This window comes from Protopterus annectens, chromosome 15.part0, assembly GCF_019279795.1.
Source record: "Protopterus annectens isolate FY-2018-M chromosome 15.part0, PAN1.0, whole genome shotgun sequence".
NCBI classification, from domain to species: domain Eukaryota; kingdom Metazoa; phylum Chordata; order Ceratodontiformes; family Protopteridae; genus Protopterus; species Protopterus annectens.
In genome coordinates, this window is record NC_056749.1 from 393,822,253 (window position 1) to 393,841,698 (window position 19,446).

General features: G+C 37.6%; 1 protein-coding gene across 1 annotated transcript in view; it reads right to left on the reverse strand.

The window, feature by feature from the left end:
• LOC122789837 (connector enhancer of kinase suppressor of ras 2-like) overlaps positions 1–19,446 on the reverse strand; it is a 2,725,661-nt gene that overhangs the window by 710,615 nt on the left and 1,995,600 nt on the right. Inside the window, exon 6 of the mRNA XM_044057275.1 lies at positions 1,542–1,661. Within this exon, the coding sequence (XP_043913210.1) occupies positions 1,542–1,661 (120 nt within the window). The remainder of the gene's footprint in view (positions 1–1,541; positions 1,662–19,446) is intronic.

Consider the following 19,446-nt stretch of genomic DNA (forward strand, 5'->3'; position numbering starts at 1 on the left):
CACTAAACTAGGTATAAATCCCTATGTCATAAGATGGGTTGCCAACTGGCTCACGGACAGAACCCACACTGTGAAAGTAGCGGATTCCAAATCCGACATCAGACCAGTAAGAATTGGAGTACCACAGGGTTCAGTCCTGGGTCCTCTCCTGTTTGGTATCTACTTCTCTGAAGTGCAGGCCAACACAGAAGGTCTTTGGCTAACAAAGTTTGCAGATGACTGTAAACTAGGAGCCATAATCGAAACTCCTAACGATGTGGACAAACTACAAAAGGGCCTCACTGAGACAGATACCTGGTGTCAAAGCCATGGCCTGAAGCTCAATGCCAAAAAGTGTATTGTCATCCCCTTTGGTAAAACTCTGTACCCATGAACTACCACATAGCTGGTAGTCTACTTAATGCCGAAAATGTGATGAGACCTTGGGACACAGGTGGACAGTAGTCTCTCCTTTGATAATCACATTGCCACAGTGGTCAGGAAATCCTTCTACATGGCTCATCTCATCACAAAAGGATTCTCATCCAGAAAAAAAGAGGTCATTGTGCCCCTCTACTCATCACTCATTAGACCCATTATAGAGTACAACGCCCCTTTTGGTATGTACCTCACAAGACATCTACAACAACTGGAAAGACCACAGAAATACCTCACAAAGAGGATTACTGGCCTCAAACAGATGCCCTATGCAGACCGTGTCAAAAAACTACAGCTTTACTCCATCGCATATCGCCTACTCAGGGGCGATCTCTGCCTAACATACAAAGCTATGTCAAACCCAGAGCTGCTGGACATGCTCCACTTAAAGAAATCCCAATCCCTCCAAGCTACACGCTCTAGGGACCTTAACCTTGTCACCTCAATAAACAGAACATGCTGGAGGGATAGATTCCTGTCCCAGAGACTTCCCATACTCTGGAACAGACTACCTATCTATGTCAAACAGAGCTCCTCATTAGCACTCTTCAAGAAAAATCTTGATGATTGGATGGGAAATGGGAAATTCACCTCGGGGATCACTTCTGTGGCTCTGCTCGACAGGGGCATAGGAAAATAATTTTCTTGGGTGGCAAAAGCCAGGGTTCATTTTTTGGCTAGTCTTGTATGGGCCCTAGGGCCGATAGCCTAGGAACTACCTATGAACCTACCTATGAACCTATGAAACTGCTGCTACAGTCCTCCAGTAACTTAAGTGTCTTTTCAGCAATTAACAACAAATGATATCCTCTACATTTACTGAAATTGTTAAAAGCACATTAGTTTCTGAACTGAGAATGATTTCCTACTGTACATGTTTCGTATAAAATTCCCTTGGAAGCCTTAGCAAAAGTGTCTTTCATGATACAAGGCCCTCTCATCAAATCCCCATTTCAGTTTCATTTGTTTCACTGATAGTCTATCTCCTAAACAGTAATTTTACAAAAAATACACTCAAATTAGTTGAAACTGTTACCTGGTTACTTATAAATGACATTTACAGTTACTCAATGACCTTAGCAAAACCAGTGCTTGATATGCATTATTATTGTATCTTTACTTACCAAACCTTCACTAGGCATGATATTTGTTAAGTGGACAACCTCGAGATGTGCAGACTGTGACACGAGGGAATCCGAAGAGAGAGAAATGATGTGATCACAGATTCCAGACAATGTTTTACACTAGGAGACAAAAAAGGATAAACTATATATTATGACATACGTAATTTGTTAACCCTGAAAATAATAAAGTAGATGTTTAAACATATCTCATTTTAGCAAAATAACTGAACCATCAGAATGACTTCAACATATTTATTATATGCTTTTTAGATTTTAAAGCAATATTTCTACAAAAGTATAATAATTTCTCTTCAGCAACAGAAGAAGTACTTCATAAATACATACAGGATTCTACCTGGGTCCCTGCTGGACAGGGGCATTGACTGCTGACTTGTAGGAACATGGGCTAATTTATTGGCTAGGGCTACAAGGGCCTCAGGGCCAGTAGCCTAGTAACTTGCTATGTTCCTATGCTAGTATATTATGCAAACTTTTCTGTTTCATATTGCCTGTAGTCTGTCTCTCCCCAACTAATAGCACTCCAAGCCCCACACTCTACCTTCTTTACTCTTCCATAAATGGGGAAGCTCTGTATGTATCTTTCACTTGCAAGTTAGGGCACTGCATGTAAAACATACTGATTTTATTGCTCTCAAATGAGAGAATGCAATAATTCTAATTTCCTTTTGTGATTATTCCAAGCTGGTACAATGATCAGTAATGCATCTTCATTGACAAATAAAGGGTCATCAGTGTTTGCATTGCTGCACTTTATCACTTCTGGAATGACACCACCACCACCTGTCCATCAGAGGACAACGAGATAAATTTGGTGCTCTGTCATTGAAATGAGGACTCTTATCATACCAAATTCCATTATCTTCTTTCTGGATATTTCCATAAGTATGATTTTGTACAGATAAAAAAATAGGAATTATTATAGCAATAACCCACGCCTGGGTGTGGGTAATGCTAAATTTACCCACGGTTGGCGTGGTTTGGTCCCGAAGCCCGAGGACCAAACAAAGCCAACCGTGGTAAATTTAGCATTACCCACACCAGAAGTGGTTATTGCTATTATATTACGACATTATTTAAGAAAAGAAACTATTACTTTTCTTAAATAATGGCATAGTATAATGCCTGTTTACTGCCCTTCCGCAGATGTCTTGGCATCCGCGGTTCTGATGTACTGCGGCGCCTGCGCAGTACATCAGAGTTGTAAAAGCAACGGAGAAAGCAAGATCTCCGTTGCTTTTATGTCTCGCTATGTTAAATGAGTTTAACATAGCGAGACAGTTTTAAAATAAGCAACGGACATCTCCGTTGCTTATTTTAAACTGTCTCGCTATGTTAAACTCATTTAACATAGCGAGACATTCAAAAGCAACGGAGATCTTGCTTTCTCCGTTGCTTTTTAAACACTGCCTCGCTATGTTAAATGGGTTTAACATGGAGACAGCTAAAATAAGCAACGGAGATCTCCGCTGCTTATTTTAAAGCTGTCTCATGTTAAACCCATTTAACATAGCGAACAGTGTTTAAAGAGTTATACTAATGGAAAAAGTCCGGCGACGGACCTTTTTCCATTAGTATAACTCGATTTACAACGGGCACGCTGGCCAATCAGCGTGCACGTTTTGGGGGGATCATGGTATAATTTAAGATAGTCAGGTGTGGAAATATTACACTTGCTTGAAATATTTAGTTTTTGCCTTCATCTATACTCACCTTATACTGTCTGTTTATATTGTAAAATTACAGAAAAGTATTTTTTGTAGAAAACCAGTGTTTTTGCTGAAGTACATAAATCCACTGACTTACATATATTTAGTATTGTCTTGTTTTATTTTGAAATCTTTTTTTCTTTACATTAAATGAAGTAATTATGGATACTTTATTATGCTTGTTAAAACCAATAAAGCAAATTCTGACTGCAGGCAAGTTGTACACAGGCGTCTCAAACTGGTGTTGCCTGAGATTAAAACACTTGGGTATGATTTACAAAATGGCTGTTGCCATGCACATAAGGGATCATGTCATCAATTAAGTAAATCAGTTTCTTCTAAAATGTCACAGACTTGAATGGAAGCCGTGGTCCTTGCAGGCCATCTGCTAATGTCCCAAATGGTGGTCTTTTTCTGCACCACCTGCAATGTTAGCAAAGCAAATTAGAGTTCAAACCCACACAGCAGCAATCAAACTTCCCAACAAAATGAAACTTGCACAGTAGAACCTTCTTTTCAGTGCAAAGTCAATGTTTTAGAGTCTGAGACATTTCACATGATGTGAAAACATTGCCTTGCACACTATTCATCTCCAGCAAACTCTTCTGATTGGTTTAAGTATATATAAAACTTTGACAGTTATATGTTATTAAATAACTGATGCCACAGTTAGACATGATTAGTAAGACAGTATATAGAAATGCTTACAGACTGCTCTGTATACATTATTGCTTGAGTGTCTTGTTATTTTTAAAAGAAGTCAACAAAGATACCTTTCTTTAACAGCAGAACCTAAAGCAGTTTTCTCTAAGGAATTTACTCTTGTACACAGCAAACTAACAGCAGACAAAGCCTAAGATCTTAAAACATCTGCAAGAGACTAGGTACCAATACTTTGCTCATGCAGAGTTAAAAAACATGCAACCATTAAAATAAAGAGCATTATACTAGGGTTTGATTTATTAATTTTGTACACACATTATGTGAGTGCCCTGGTCTCTTAACCAGGCATTCTGTCCAGAGTACTTCTAGAAAGAGACATTTAGACAGTTTTTTTGAGGAAAAATAACTTATGTTACATAACTACAAACTACTCAAATAAGCATAGAGTTTCACACTGAGGAATAAAGATACAAATTTAATTTAAAACTGACTGTAATGTAAAGGTTCTTGACAGAGAAATTAAAGATGTTTTGTGATCTAGAGACTGAACTAATATGGACGACATAGATAATGTTTTTGTGAAGCACATTTTATTGTCTTAGGATCACTGAGATTGTGACACTCCCTGACAAATATATCTCATATTGTACTGTACCCATTGTCAGCATAATATGCAAACTATCTCAGAGACTTCATTTGCAGAATACTGTTGGATGAAGCTTCCATTTCATGTGCCTCATCTGTTTTTTTTTTTTTTTCCCATGGTCTAGAGTATCATATTATACTGGGTTGATAAAAGATGTATATTACGTCTGTGGGATCATGATCCCTGAGGTGACATAAGGTAGCAAATTCATCATAGGTCATATTACCAGACAGAATATCAAAATAATCATGACATCATGTACAGGAGCAGCAAAGAAAATCTGCCCAGTGTCTACTATCAGCTGACATGTTCCGTTAAGGCACGTCAGAGGCTCTGTGTTGAGGCTGTATATTCTCCTCCTTGCTCCATCTGCCTCCAGGGAATTTAGTATATGTATTTTTTTACATAACACAGGGTAAGTGATGCACAGAACCCAAAAAACGCATACTAACTCATAACCTTTTCAAATAATTTTATGAAAAAAAAATATTCCATGCATTAAGGGTTGTCACATTTTGTATAACAAATAACAGGGAGAACCAAATTCCTGAAATAGTACTGTCAGAGTAATTTATCTAGTAAGAGAATGTATGACAATAGTTTTTATTCTTAAGGCCTTTATAATCTAATCTAATATTTTGATAATACTAAGACCAGTGAAACAATTTCAAAGGGTTGAAATGTACATGCACCATTGCCTTATATAGCCATATTGATGTTTTCTGCCATGAAGGCTTTTGTTTAGCACTTGAATGCTGGAACAACTGTAGCTAGAAACTTCTAATCATAGTATTGCCCATAATAATTCGAATTTCAGTACATGTGGAAGTCAAAATGTCAGTACAATATAGCAAAGATGGCACAGACTGCCATGGTGTGACATATTAAAACAATACTTGAAGGATGACAGTCTTCAAAGGTAGTTAAACACTTCCCATTTGTTTACAGATTTGAACATGTATGCATGAGTGAACTGATACAAGTCTCTAATGTCTGACAACATAAATTGCTTCACCTCTGATAGACTTTAACTTGATAGCCCATATCAGAATTCCTCCAGTGAAATAAATTAAAATCTGCCTATTACATGCAATGTAATGGAGCAGTTTTTCAGAAGAGGTGTATTTTTTGTTTTTACAGAGGAGTGTGGCCCCCTCCTGGGCCTCCACAGAAGAGGAAAGCACCCCACCCCCCTATATAATCACACAACATGAAGGAAGAAACTTGCCCAAACAGTGTACAGTGGTATAAGAACTATTCGTTAAACATGCAGCTTGGGTTAATGAAAGTAATTTAATTTGTTCTAAATGCACAAGAGTTAAGACATAATAAGGCTCTGATGCCTTGAGTAAAGAGTCTGCTAGCTCTGAATGGGTGTTGTTACCTAACAGCTAATTACTGAACATGCACGCATTCTCAACACAACTGATAATCATTACATTTATTGGCTGCCTACCATAATCAAAGTCATGCTCTTTTTAAACATAGTAGGAATATATTTTACTTTGCTAAATCAACCTGTCTGAAAGAGTTAAATCAGGCAACAGAATAACATCCTTATTTTCACTATGGCTTACAATACAAATTAGCATTTAAATAAGTAAAACATATTTTAACGTACAAAACAATAATAACCATTAGCTAAAATGTAATGTAGTAGAAGCTACTGTACATAGCTTATGTGGAAAACAGAACAAATTGACACTAACATGAAACAAATCAGAAGCTAAATAACTTAAAGTTATAAAATGGTAAATGTTTTCTACTGGCTTATTTCCCTCTTCTAGAGATTATTTGGAGATATTACAGAAGCAAAAATATAAACCAATGTTGAAGTTCTCCTATTCAAAAAAAAAATAGTGAAAATTCTTGTTCCATTAGCCAGTTTCACTGAAAAAGTGGGATAAAGATATAGATAAAAAGCTATTAAAAAAACTGCAATGCTTAATAATAGTTATTTCCCTAAGCTTTACAGACCATGAGAAAAACTGGGAAACTGGAAAGTGCACCACTGGAAATCAACTAAAATTCATTGTAGTCACAGTGTGCCAGTCTGGTGGCATAGAGGGGTAAATATTTAACTACAGCCTGGCTAAGCCTGGTTTGACTAGTGGTTCAGTAAATAATGAAAGTGCAGGGGAGGGATGGTTGTTTCCATTTGAGGAGGGGGATGGAGGGCAGTCTCGAGGGCATTCCCAATCACAATTCCTGGTGAAGGCTGGAAATGTGTGAAGAAGGGAGCATAGTCCTAAGAGGGAATAGGTTACAGGCATTGACTTGGCTGCTGCAGAGGTGGGCTGATACACTGATAGATCCCCATTGTGCAACTGCCCTCTGGATTTGACAAACTGACTGTAGGGGAGGGGAAATTGGCTAGGCCAAAAATGAAAATTCTCCTGGATGCTGCTGAGACTGCCAGATACCTCGGATGCTCTTAAGGTTTACTCTGGCCACAGCTTATATGGAGAATGTCCAGGGGTGTTAGTGAGGGTTGGCAGACCTAACGTGGGGAACTGGTGTAGGGTAGGGTACTATAGAATGAAGCAAATGGAACAAAAAAAGTGTAGTAACAGAATAAATTCCTTTGCCCACATTTGCTCTTGCCAAAAACATGTTCTTAAAAAGTTGCTCTTCATGCTGAAAAACTTATCTGAATTACACTAAGTGTCTTAATGCAGTGGTATCTTAATACCACAGAAACAACAGATATCACTTTCTGTAAATACATATGCTTGCACAATGTCACTTACCCAAAAGGACACAATTCTAGATCTGCAAAGCTGTTTTAAACTAAAATATACTACATAAATAGGATTTATTTTCCGTAAGTGTTGGCATCAAGTCTAGTGACCACTGCCCTACTATCAATAAGAGTTCAGTGAGGACTGCAAAAAAATCACAAACTGTTCTAACCTACAAGTGTTATATTAAATATATATATATATATATATATATATATATATATATATATATATATATATATACACATGTGTGTGTGTGCATGCAGAGAGACAGAGAGAGAGAAAGAGACACATAGATATATATCAGTGCCTTTTCCTTTATGAACTATGCAAAACAGAACTGGGAAAAGATCCTATAACAAAATTATTATAAGGGAGTGTTTCCTGAACATCATGACTATACTATAGTATAATTATCTCCCGCATATCAAGGAAATCATTGAATTAGTTCTATGTCTGGATCCTTCCTCAAGAAAGAGTCAGGCCATGGAAAACATTTAAGAGTTAGAAATATAAGTTGACTGAGAGATCTAAAAAATGTATGTAACGTATGTAAACGGTAAACCGAAGTGGAGATAATAGAATTCTTGATGAAAAGGAACCAATGTGAGGAAAACTGGGAAGTAAAGTAAATATTTCTCAAAAAGAAAACAGCAAAGCAAGATTAAATCCATAAAAATAGATGGGATTTTATTTATGAACTCCCAAAACTATACCTCAGACATTTTCCAGATTTCTTTATTAAACTTTTTAATTTGTGAGTCCACAAGAAGAAAAAACGCTGCTCCAAAGCCATAAAACAGTATTTTAATAAACAAATATAAGCGCTTTTGTTTCCAATGCTACAGAAGTTGAGTCCAATAGGCCAACAATTCCAACAAGCAGAGCCTATTAATAGCTAGTTTAATACATTGTTTAAAAAACAAAATCCCTCATCTTTCCTCGTATTTATAAAAGGTATAAATATGCACTATTGTAAAGTGCAACTATTTTGCTCTGTTCTCTTTCAGTTACTTTTATAAACCTTGCTTTCTTTTCTTTCATTTTGCTTTAATACTAAATGTATGCTATAAACGGAGATGTAATTCATCTGTATTCTGTTTTATGATTTTTGTCATATTTTATTATTTTCTATAACAATCCTTACTTTCCATATTCTATAAATGCAAATTATATTGTTTGTATTTAATAGTTTTACTTCCAGAGAGGTCTGCACATTAGGGATATTGATGTAAGGTACCAGCCAAGCATTTGGCAATTTTCAATGTCATTTTAGGATCAAAGGGTCCGCACGTGAGTTTACAATTACTGTAAATCAACATCTATACACTTGATGTAAGCATAGAGCTATATGGACATGTGCATATATTGTGCTGATATGTTGCAGTTAACACTGGGTACATGAATAAATGTGTACACGCATTACTGGGTCAGCACTGTAAATTAAACGTGTCACGTTACTGATAGATATAGGGGTTAATCCAACAAAATCCCTATTATTGCTTCCTGAATGTTAACCTTTTTCAGTTAGTAAAGTCACCAGTAAGATAGGTTGAGATGATGATTTCAAGATGATGGGATAAAAAAAAAGAGACAAAAAGAAGGAAATGAGAGAACATCTAGAGAAATGGGGTGTATATCAGTTACTATTAATCTTCTTGCTATAAGAGGGCTTTCCAAACACTTACAGTAAGTATATATATATATATATATATATATATATATACACACACACAACACACATATACACACACACACATATATATATATATATATATATATATATATATATATATATCTTGGCAAACCTTATATGCTATACTGCAAATGCAGCATCAAGTAGGAGTAGTCCTACATGATCACGCTACTAATATTCTGAATTTTTTCTAAATGACTTAAGGAATCTGTCTGTAATCATTGATCTTGGGCAGCATAATAGCTCAGGGCAAGGTCCCTGGATTGCAACTCTAGGAGGCCAATGTTCATGCTCTGAAATCTGTTTACTGTATAGAATTTTGCCTGCTCTCTTTGAGACAACTTATATTTCTTTTGTATATTCTATTTGCCTTTCACCTCCTGAAATTTATGGGTTGACTAGCTACACTGAAATACTGTACATATTACTGAAAAGAGTCAGAGAAGGGAAAGGTTTGGCTTATCTAGTTAACAAATAAAATTAAAGCCAGCCCAGTGGCATAAAGCAATGAAACGGAGTATGGCCTTAGTGACCAAAGTCTCATTTGTGTCTTGGCTGTCTAACAGAGTTGGTCGAGTGGATGGGATTCCCTATTGACCAATGTGGCAGGATTGAGCCCTGGTGAATGCTATGGTTAGGAATGATCATCAGGCTGTGTAAGCAGGCATATCCTAAAAATCCATGCCTCACTGCTGACCAGCCTAATGTGTCACATAAGCATGCTTTAGGGGTGGTGTCAAGGAGAAAAGCTAATACATGGAGAGACTGATGCTGCAAGCACCTACTCTTTTCTGCCTCCAGAATGTTCATTCCCATTTCCCCATTCCAGCCTGTTGGATGGTCCCATCTGAGGATAGTACCAGATGAACACTGCTTCTATTCCTCCCCCTTTCTTCTTTGCCAGTAGCTCTCAAACAAGGGGGGGGGGTAGTACTGGAGTTGGGGTCAGAGAATATTAAAAAAAAACCTGGCAGTTGAAGATGAACTGCAGCACCAGGACCCTAAATAAAAATATAGATCAATAGCTAGCTTAAATTAAAAAAATAAATATTTTAATATTCTTCCTGACTTTTGACATGGTATATATACAAAACCAGTTGCCTTCACAGGGAGGTTATCAATCAAACAGCATACATGAAGAAAAATGCATCAATGTAAAAATTAAAAGATTAAAATTTAAAAGTTGGCTATCTAGCAATGTTCCTATGAAAAACTTCTAAACTAAAATTATGGACTACAGTCAAAGAACTACTCCTTTCGAAAGCCAAAAACACAGCGTCAATGGGCCATTGATTAATTAACCGATCCTCTGTCAAGCAGAACCAATGAAGTGATCCAATGGGATATATTTTCTGTTACCCATCCACTCGTCAAGGTTTCTCTTGAAGGGTGTTAGTGACGATCTCTGCCTGATGTAATTTGGAATTTTGTTCCAAAGCATGGGGAGTCTCTGTGACAGGAATCTATCCCTCCAGGATGTTCTGTTTATTGTTGTGGTGAGGTTTAGCTCACTAGAGCCCGTGCCTCACAGTGACTTGGATTTCTTTAGGTGGAGCATGTCCATCAATTCTGAGTTGGACATGGCTTTGTAAGTCAGGCAGAGATCACCTCTGAGTAAACGATATGCCACTGAGTAAAGCCAGAGTTTTTTCAGTCGGACTGCACAGGACATATGCTTGAGGCCAGTAATACTCTTGGTGAGGTACTTTTGTGGTCTTTCCAGCTGTTGGAAGTGTCTTGTGAGGTACATCCCAAATGGCGCATTGTACTCTATGATGGGTCTATTGAGTGATGAGTAGAGGGGTACTATAACCTCTTTATTTCTAGTTGCGAACCCTTTAGTAATTAGATGGGCCATATAGAAGGATTTCCTAACTACTTTGGCAATATGATTGTCAAAGGAGAGATTACTATCTACTTGGGTCCCCAGATCTCTTATTACTTCTTCTGTATTAAGGGGGCTGCCACCTATGTGGTAATTCATAGGTGTTTTGTTTTTCCCAGATGGGATGACTATTCATTTTTTGTCATTTTTGTTTGAGGCAATGACTTTGACACCAGGTGTCCATCTCCTTAAGGCCCTTTTGAAGGATGTCTGTGTCAGCTGGAGAGTCAGTTATGGCTCCCAGTTTGCAGTCATCGGTGAACTTGGTTAGCCATAGTCCTCCTGTGTTTGCCTGTACTTCTGAGAAGTATATGCCAAACAGTAGGGGTCCCTGGACCGAGCCTTGCGGGACACCACTTGTGACTGGTTTAGAGTCGGACCTAGAGCCCGCAATTCTTACCGTGTGAGTTCTGTCTGTAAGCCATTTGGCAACCCATCTCGTGACGTAGGGGTTTATGTTCAGGCTGGTGAGTTTTTCTGTAATACCTGAGTGGGGAATGGTGTTGAAAGCCTTTGCGAGGTCAAGGTAGGCTGTGTGAACCACCTTTCCCTCATCTATGGCCTTGGTGACTGCCTCAAAGAAGTCAACCAGGTTTAGTAGACATGATCTGCCCTTAACAAAGCCGAACTGGGTTGGGTCAAGTGTTTGGGGGTTCCCAAAGTCTTTGTTAATGAGTTCCATGATGATGTATGATGTATGTAGATGCAGACCAGGCTAGTCAGGCTTATGGGGTAACAGTTACCAGGGTCAGTTGTGGCCCCTCATTTGTGGAGAGGAATAACCGTTGCTGTGCGCCATTCTATGAGCATGCAGCCTGTGGAGGCTGTGGTTGAACAGTGTGTTTAGGTGGGGGGTTAGTTTGTTCCATAGTTCGTGCAAGACGCAGCCTGGGACACCATCTGTTCCCATTGACGCTGTGTTTTTGGCTTTTGAAAGGGCTGTGCCGACACACTCTGGCTAGGCTTATAAATGCCCTTGGGCAGATAGCCTAGTACCTACCTATGAACCTATAACAAAATCAGAGCTTATATCTATTAACTTTTGCCACACACTACTAACTTTTCTACTTGAGAAAAACAAAGGGGTTAAAAAAAGATTTTGCCATACAGGTAATTGTGCAATTGATTCACAGACATGAAAGTGTTGTAATGAGCAAAGATTAATTAGCAACTAATTTGCATGTCTCTGAATCAAACACTTAATGGAGCTAGAATAACCTCTTTTCTGGTCCTACTACCAAACCACACAATGCTGTTGCACAGGCACAAACAGATACACACAAATAGACAAACAGACATGCAGATACACACACACACACACACACACACACACACACACACACACACACACACACACACACACTGAGGCAACCCCAGTCATGTTACCACATATATACTTAAAACAAATACTCTCAGTACTTACCTACTGCAGAGTTAACGTCCTTGATACTACCATATACAGCAAATGGTGCACTCTGTGAAAAAAGGGTATACATTTGCATTTCTTTCCTCCAGAGACATTGCACTAGTCCTTGTCTTTGAATCCCTCTATCATTCTATTCCAATCACAGTGAACAGCTTTAAGCAGAGAACATTGCTGACTTACATTAGCCCTGCCTCACACTGACTTACTTGCATGTGAATATAACTAGCAGGACTCTAGCACTTTACTGGTTTTTGAATGGCTCAGTCATAATGCACTGTTCAAACCTACTTGAAAGAGGATTATCCAATGCATTGTGTTTTTCTGAATGCTCTCACTCTTCGCTCCTCATTTGAATTTTATTTTAGTTAAAGGTAGCTGGAAAGGCCAACAAATCCCTTACAAATCTGACTGTACTGAAAGAAACTGAAAAAGCTATTATAGTGCTAAGAAAAGGGCAAAGATGTTATCTAGTTAGTCAAACAATTTAATGTTTACTTAAAAAACAAAAATATACTATTGTTGTATTCCTAAAGGCAAATACATTGTTTTCATAGTGATCGTGTCAGAAGTTCAGTTACTTTTATGTTGAAGAAAGAGGAAAATGATATCATATGATAAAATATATACTAAGATAAGTAGTATGTAAGCACTGTTTTGTAGTTTCACTGCATCAAGCATGTTTTATGAATAGTAGCTTTCATTTGATAAGCTGATTTTTTTCTCTTATGGGGCATGCATATAAAACTTACGTGAAATAGGGTATAATCTCTTCTGATGTGGAATATATATGCAGCATTGTTTCAGATCTTACCATCAGCAGTTAAATGTATTTTGATTCCCTTTATGAATTTGTTCAGCCTATAAACTTTTTTAAAGATTACATCCAGTAATTCTATTATATTTCACAAGGAAATCAGTAGGATGTCTATGGGCCCCTCTCTCCTAAACATTCTTAAGCATCTTGGGCCAATCCATTCTGTGTCAGATTTACTCATTTTGATGAACACATTCAAATATACACTGATGTTCTGTTACTTCAAACAAAAACCTTTGATGCTTAAAGTTGACACAGATTCCAAAACAATGTGATTAGAATAAATTTGCAGCTCAAAGTTTCGATAAACAAGAAAACGTACAAAACTGAAGAGTTAACTAGCTTTTTAAATACTTATAAGTATATTTTGATATTTCATCTCATGATGTCTTAAGAGGGAATGTAGATTCATATCGCTTATGTTGTTTACCAGCAGTATTTGAGTGTTGGATTGGTGGACTGAAAAAAAAAAACAGTCTGCTATACTCTTGTTGAATACATGACTAGTTCTGTTCTGTTCAGTGGTAAAAGATCTGTTTTAATTTACTATAAGCATGCCAGTCATGTTTATAGAAATGGCATACATAATTATATCAATGGGTTGACATATGAAATGTTACCTGATGGAGGGAGATAGAAAGTTATGTTTTATGCTAATTTTCTTAAGCTACAGGAAACAACATTTCACTGATACAGAAAACTGGAAATGTATGAATTCTTGCATCCTTGAGTATATCTCAGCAGTTGTATGAATAACATTATCGCAAGTTTTTTTTTCTTCAACTAATCAGAATAAACTATAAAATCTAGGCAGTAGAATCATTTATTGTTCAATTTTTTAACTATTTAGATCGAGAAAGTCAGATATTAGATCCATATATTTCTGATGGCTAATAGTCCCCCAACAAGCAGTGCACCTACTTTAACTTATTCACTATATTACATATGTAGTTGCAAATGTTGCAATGACCTCTTCTCTCCTTTGTTATAAATATATAATTGCTGGAGCTGGACCATATGTTTGTATTTAGACCCTGTTCTTAAACACAAAGAACTCCTCCTTGACTAGGATAACTACCTACCTACAGTATTCACTACCTACCTACCTACAGTATTCACTACCTACCTACCTACAGTATTCACTACCTACCTACCTACCGTACTCACTACCTACCTACCTTCAGTATTCACTACCTACCTACAGTATTCACTACCTACCTACCTTCAGTATTCACTACCTACCTACTTACAGTATTCACTACCTGCCTACCTACAGTATTCTCCTCCTTTTTTGTAGGCAGCTGGCTATTAGACCTTATAATGTCATTTGGATCTATGATTTCCTAACTGTAGCATGGCTGCTTTCTTAGTAATACATAATGACTACTTATTCATTTACATTTGCTAATTGAGAATATGTGGGAATGTCCTATTTTCAGTGGAATTCTGGGAAATGACTACTTGATACAGTAATATTAATGACAGCATATCACAATATCTTGCAGTGGAGGAAAACACTCTGAACATTATCTTAAAAATAGTGTGAAAAACAATAGTTTTGAAGGCAACAACTTTTTAGAGTAACTCTTAGTATAATGAAAATAACAACTGAAGTAAATGAATGTCCCACAGGGATCGGTCCGAGGTCTTCTCCTGTTTGGCATCTACTTCTCTGAAGTTCAAGCCAACACAAAGGGACTTTGGCTGACCAAGTTCGCAGATGATTACAAACTGGGAGCCATTACTGATTCTCCAACTGATGTAGACATTCTACAGAAAGGCCTCATGGACACCAATGACTGGTGCCAGAACCATGGCCTTAAGCTCAATGCCAAAAAGTGCTTTGTCATTCCCTTTGGGAAAAATTCAGTGCCCATGAACTACCACATAAGCGGTAGTACACTAAACACCGAAGGTGTGATAAGAGACCTGGGGACACAGGTTGACAGCAACCTCTCCTTTGATAGCCACTGTAGTCAGAAAGTCGTTCTATGTGGCACATCTCATTGCAAAAGGTTTCTCATCCAGGAAGAAAGAAGTCATAATCCCGCTCTACTTGTCCCTGATTAGACCTATTATAGAATACAGTGCCTCATTTGGTATGTACCTCACTAGACACCTACAACAACTGGAAAGGCCACAAAAATGGCTCACTAAGAGGATCTTTGGCCTTAGAGACATGCCCTATATGGACAGACTCAAAAAACACCAGCTATACTCTGTCTCTTATCACCTACTTAGAGGCAATCTCTGCTTGACCTACAAAGCCATGTCTGATCCAGAGCTGCTAGATATGCTACACCTAAAGAAATCCCAATCCTTCCGTGCCACATGCTCCAGGGACCCAGGGACCTAAGCCTCATTACCACAATAAACAGAACACGTTGGAGGGACAGGTTCCTAACTCAGCTCCCATTCACATCAAGCAGAGCACTTCACTGGCCCTCTTTAAGAGAAATCTTGACGAGTAGATGGACAATAGGAAGTTCACCCCGGGGATCACTTCAGTGGCCTTGCTTGACAGGGGCACTAGTAATTAACTTTGGGCGGCATGATGCCAGGGGAATCTTCTTGGGCTAGGCTTATATAGGCTCCAGGGACGTTAGCTTGGTACACACCTATGAACCTATGAACCTATAAACATAACCTTAGCATCATTTGAATAATCAGTGGCCAGATGAAATAGATTTACTGTAGTGGTTAGGGAGTATTCAGCTGACTACAGACTTGCACATGTGATTTGTACTGAGGTGAGAGGTCAGAATGTTTTTGAATGTGCTTTTATCTTATGTTAGGAGCTTATTCCAGATTCTTACAGTGCTTACAGGAAACTCTGAGTCTCTGTGTTTATTGATCAAGAATATGGACAAACTGGAAAGGGAAATGTCTAAAGTTCAAAGGAGAGGCCCTCATGGTAATAGGTTCAGATAGCACTGAAGCCCAAAGGTAGTGGAAGAGGTTTTGCATAGCTGTAGGGAAGTCTCATGGTAGTTGAATTTACTACAGTTAACTTCATATGCTTAAAGTCATTGGTGGGTATAACTATTGTGTCCAGAAGCAATACATTAGATCTTGTTTTATATTTGTTCAAGTTTAATTTTAAATGGTTATGCTAGAGGTGAAAAAATATATATGGCAAAACAGAAAGTGCCTCTAGATGTGGAGACTACAGCTTTGCTTCTTAACAATGACTTGCCCATGTACAGTGTGATGGTGTTGTGAATGTAAGTATTAAATTTAAGTTGGTTATCAAGGGAAACAGTGACAATCTTTGTAGTGCTTATTTTTACAGTTAGGCAGCAATTAACTGCAACGATATGATGTGGATTTATACTGGGAGAAAGAGAGAAAGTGCAGTGATCTGGGGAGTGGTTTAGTTGGACAGCTGGAGAAGGAAGCTTGGGGAAGAAAAGCAATGACTTTCTTTTTGAAGCATTTAGGAGGTGACTCATGCAAACTATATTTCAGTTATGTGAAAGAATGTTGGTAGAAGAAGATAAAAAATGTGGAGAAGGTGCTGAGAAAGCAATGGCAGAGTTGTATGCATGCTAATGAGTTTGACATTACATATCTCTTGAAAGGTATTATTTAAAAAGATGGCAAAGACTCCGACCTACTTACTTTTTGGTTTTACTAACAACTTCCTAGGATGAAAGGCACTGGTCTTACTGATGACCCAATAATCTGGTTTAAGACTTATTTTAAGCCTATGCACTTTTGCATCATTATACTCTGCTTTCCAAAATGCTAAACTTCTGTAGAGCACAGCAAAGACCTGAACTTCTGCTTTGTGTGCTCATTGCATGACAGAAACCTAATGTTGGGTTTGCGTGGTTTATGTATCCTCAACCTAGTAGACTGCCTTTTCGTAATACATTCCATCTTTTGATGCAGTGAAATCGTGAGAGTACCAAACCTTTATTTTAACAATGTGATTGGTTGAAAGTACATTGGCTTTCATTTTTGTCTTCCTTAAGATGATGCACCGAGGTTCATTAAGCAGAACGGACATACTTTCCTGTAACTTAAAAGAATATGTGTATCATTTTCTTGGCAGATGATTGTTTTCCAGCATCAGAGAAGTCTTTCAAAATGTCATTTCAGTCAAAGGAGCATTTACAGATTATGTAAAATTATTATCATCACAAAAGAACTGGTAAGATTGGATCAGCTTTAGTTGAAATTATACTATATCATTTTTAAAGATAATATACAGTAGAACAGCCAGTCAATGAGCATGGTGATCCATTTCAGACTCTGATAGCACTGCAGTCCGAGTTTATCAGCATGTGATGACCATTCACTGTTGGTCTTCCCGTGGGAGTCACCCTGATACCTTCTTACAGAACTATACACCAGCCTTTATGCTCTTTAGTACTGCCGTATAAGCCATTTTATTTATTTATTTTATTTATTGACATTTGTTAACCAGGTTGGTCCATTTTCAGTGGAGATCCGAGGAGAAAAGCTCCAAGCAAAACAGAGATTATACATACAGAGAAGTGATAACATATGAATTAACATGTGAACAAGAATTAAATAAAAGTTTCAAAAAAAGACATTCTGAAGACAGCAAAACTGGTAACATATACATTAACATGTGATTAACATGTAATCAATAACTGAAATTATACAACTGTATTTAAAAGACAAAAGTAAAAAGAGATAAGTTTAAATACGTAGTTATGTCTATCCTATGTTATCAGGCTTATGGTTTATTTACATATTTACAAAAGGAGTTAGTTTCAATCAGATTTAAGTATTAAATAGAAATAAGTATCCTCAAATAGGGGGAAAACTTTGTAAGAGGGTGGTACTGAGAGGCGCACCCAAGGAGGGGGGAGAGGGCTAGGTTGGGTCCTGACAGGGACAGATTTTGGAGTTAAGTAGATGGAGTTTTAATTTTTCTTTAAAGTGGGATGGGTGAATGGTGGAGCATATGTCTCTAGGAAGTTTGTTGCAAGTTTGGGTGATGGAGTATGTATATAAAAGTTTGCCTACTGCTATTTCTGGTTGGTAGGTGTGTAGTAGTAGCTGATTTGACATACGAAGAGTACGAGGAGGTGTGTAGACAGAGATGAAGGAAGAGACTGCAGGACAAGATGAAGGTTTATAGAGAATGAAGTGTAACATTTGAAGTTGTGATAGCAACAGTAGGTGGGGCAACTCAAGCCAGTGGAGGGATATAAGGGGCAGTGATGAGAATTGTATGGAGAGTTTGTGATGAATCAAGCTACCTTAAGATGAGTTTGTTGGAGTTTGTTTAAGGTTACTGTTTGAATGTTGGTGAACACAAGGGCAGCATAACGAAGGGCGGGGAAAGGAGAGCTTGAGCGAGGGAGAGTCTAGCGTTTGGAGTTAGACATTTTTTGTTACAATAAAGTAACCCTAGTTTCTGGTTTGTCTTTTTCATACATTGGAGAAGGTGCATATTAAATTTGAGTTCATCGTCGATGATGACTCGTAGCAATTAAGTGTGAGTATTAGGTTTAATGATTGTGTTGTTTGAGGGAGTGATAGAAAAGGAGGATTTGTGGTGAGTCAGAGAAGTGGGAAGAAATAGTGGCAGTACGGAGACATAAAATGATCTTTCAAAAAGCTCCCTGACTATGATTTACTTGGGCTGGATGCTTTAATGCCAAAATTATCCCACTTCAGTATATCATTCATACATCCATAATCTGTTGGTACCTTTCCTAAACTCTGAAAATTAACTTTAAGCATAGAATTACTAAAACAAGGGCCTATAAATCAGTTATGCTTTTAACATCCTATTTTGTTCTTTTATAACCACTTTCTAAGAAGGTAGAAAGGACCACATCTTCTCAACTATAAAATAACTTCCATAAGAATAGCTTACTGAGTAAAAACTGACATGGACTTAAAGTCATAGTATCTGAACTGACATCTTACAGCCTACTGATATTTTTTTCTTGAAACATGGGTATTCACAAGTTTACAGGGACTATCTTTATTTCTTTGTATGACACCTTTTCTTCTCAGAAATGCCTCCATCTGTGTTCCAGTGTCTTTGTGCTTTCTTACAGAGGACCATTTTTTTCTTACCTTTGATTCTGTGATCCACTGCACATTATTTAAATACTTTATATAGTATGGTAACCCCATTCCAAGTCAAACTGCAATCAATTGCCGCCAGTGTTACTCAAAAAAAAAACTCTGCCTTATGGTCAAAAGAAAAAAAAAAACTCCTTCTCTAACACTGCAGCATTAGACAGGTCTGTACTGCAAGATCAACAGTGCATTCCAGCTTGGAATTTGTGCTTATATTTTGCTACTGGTGAGAAAA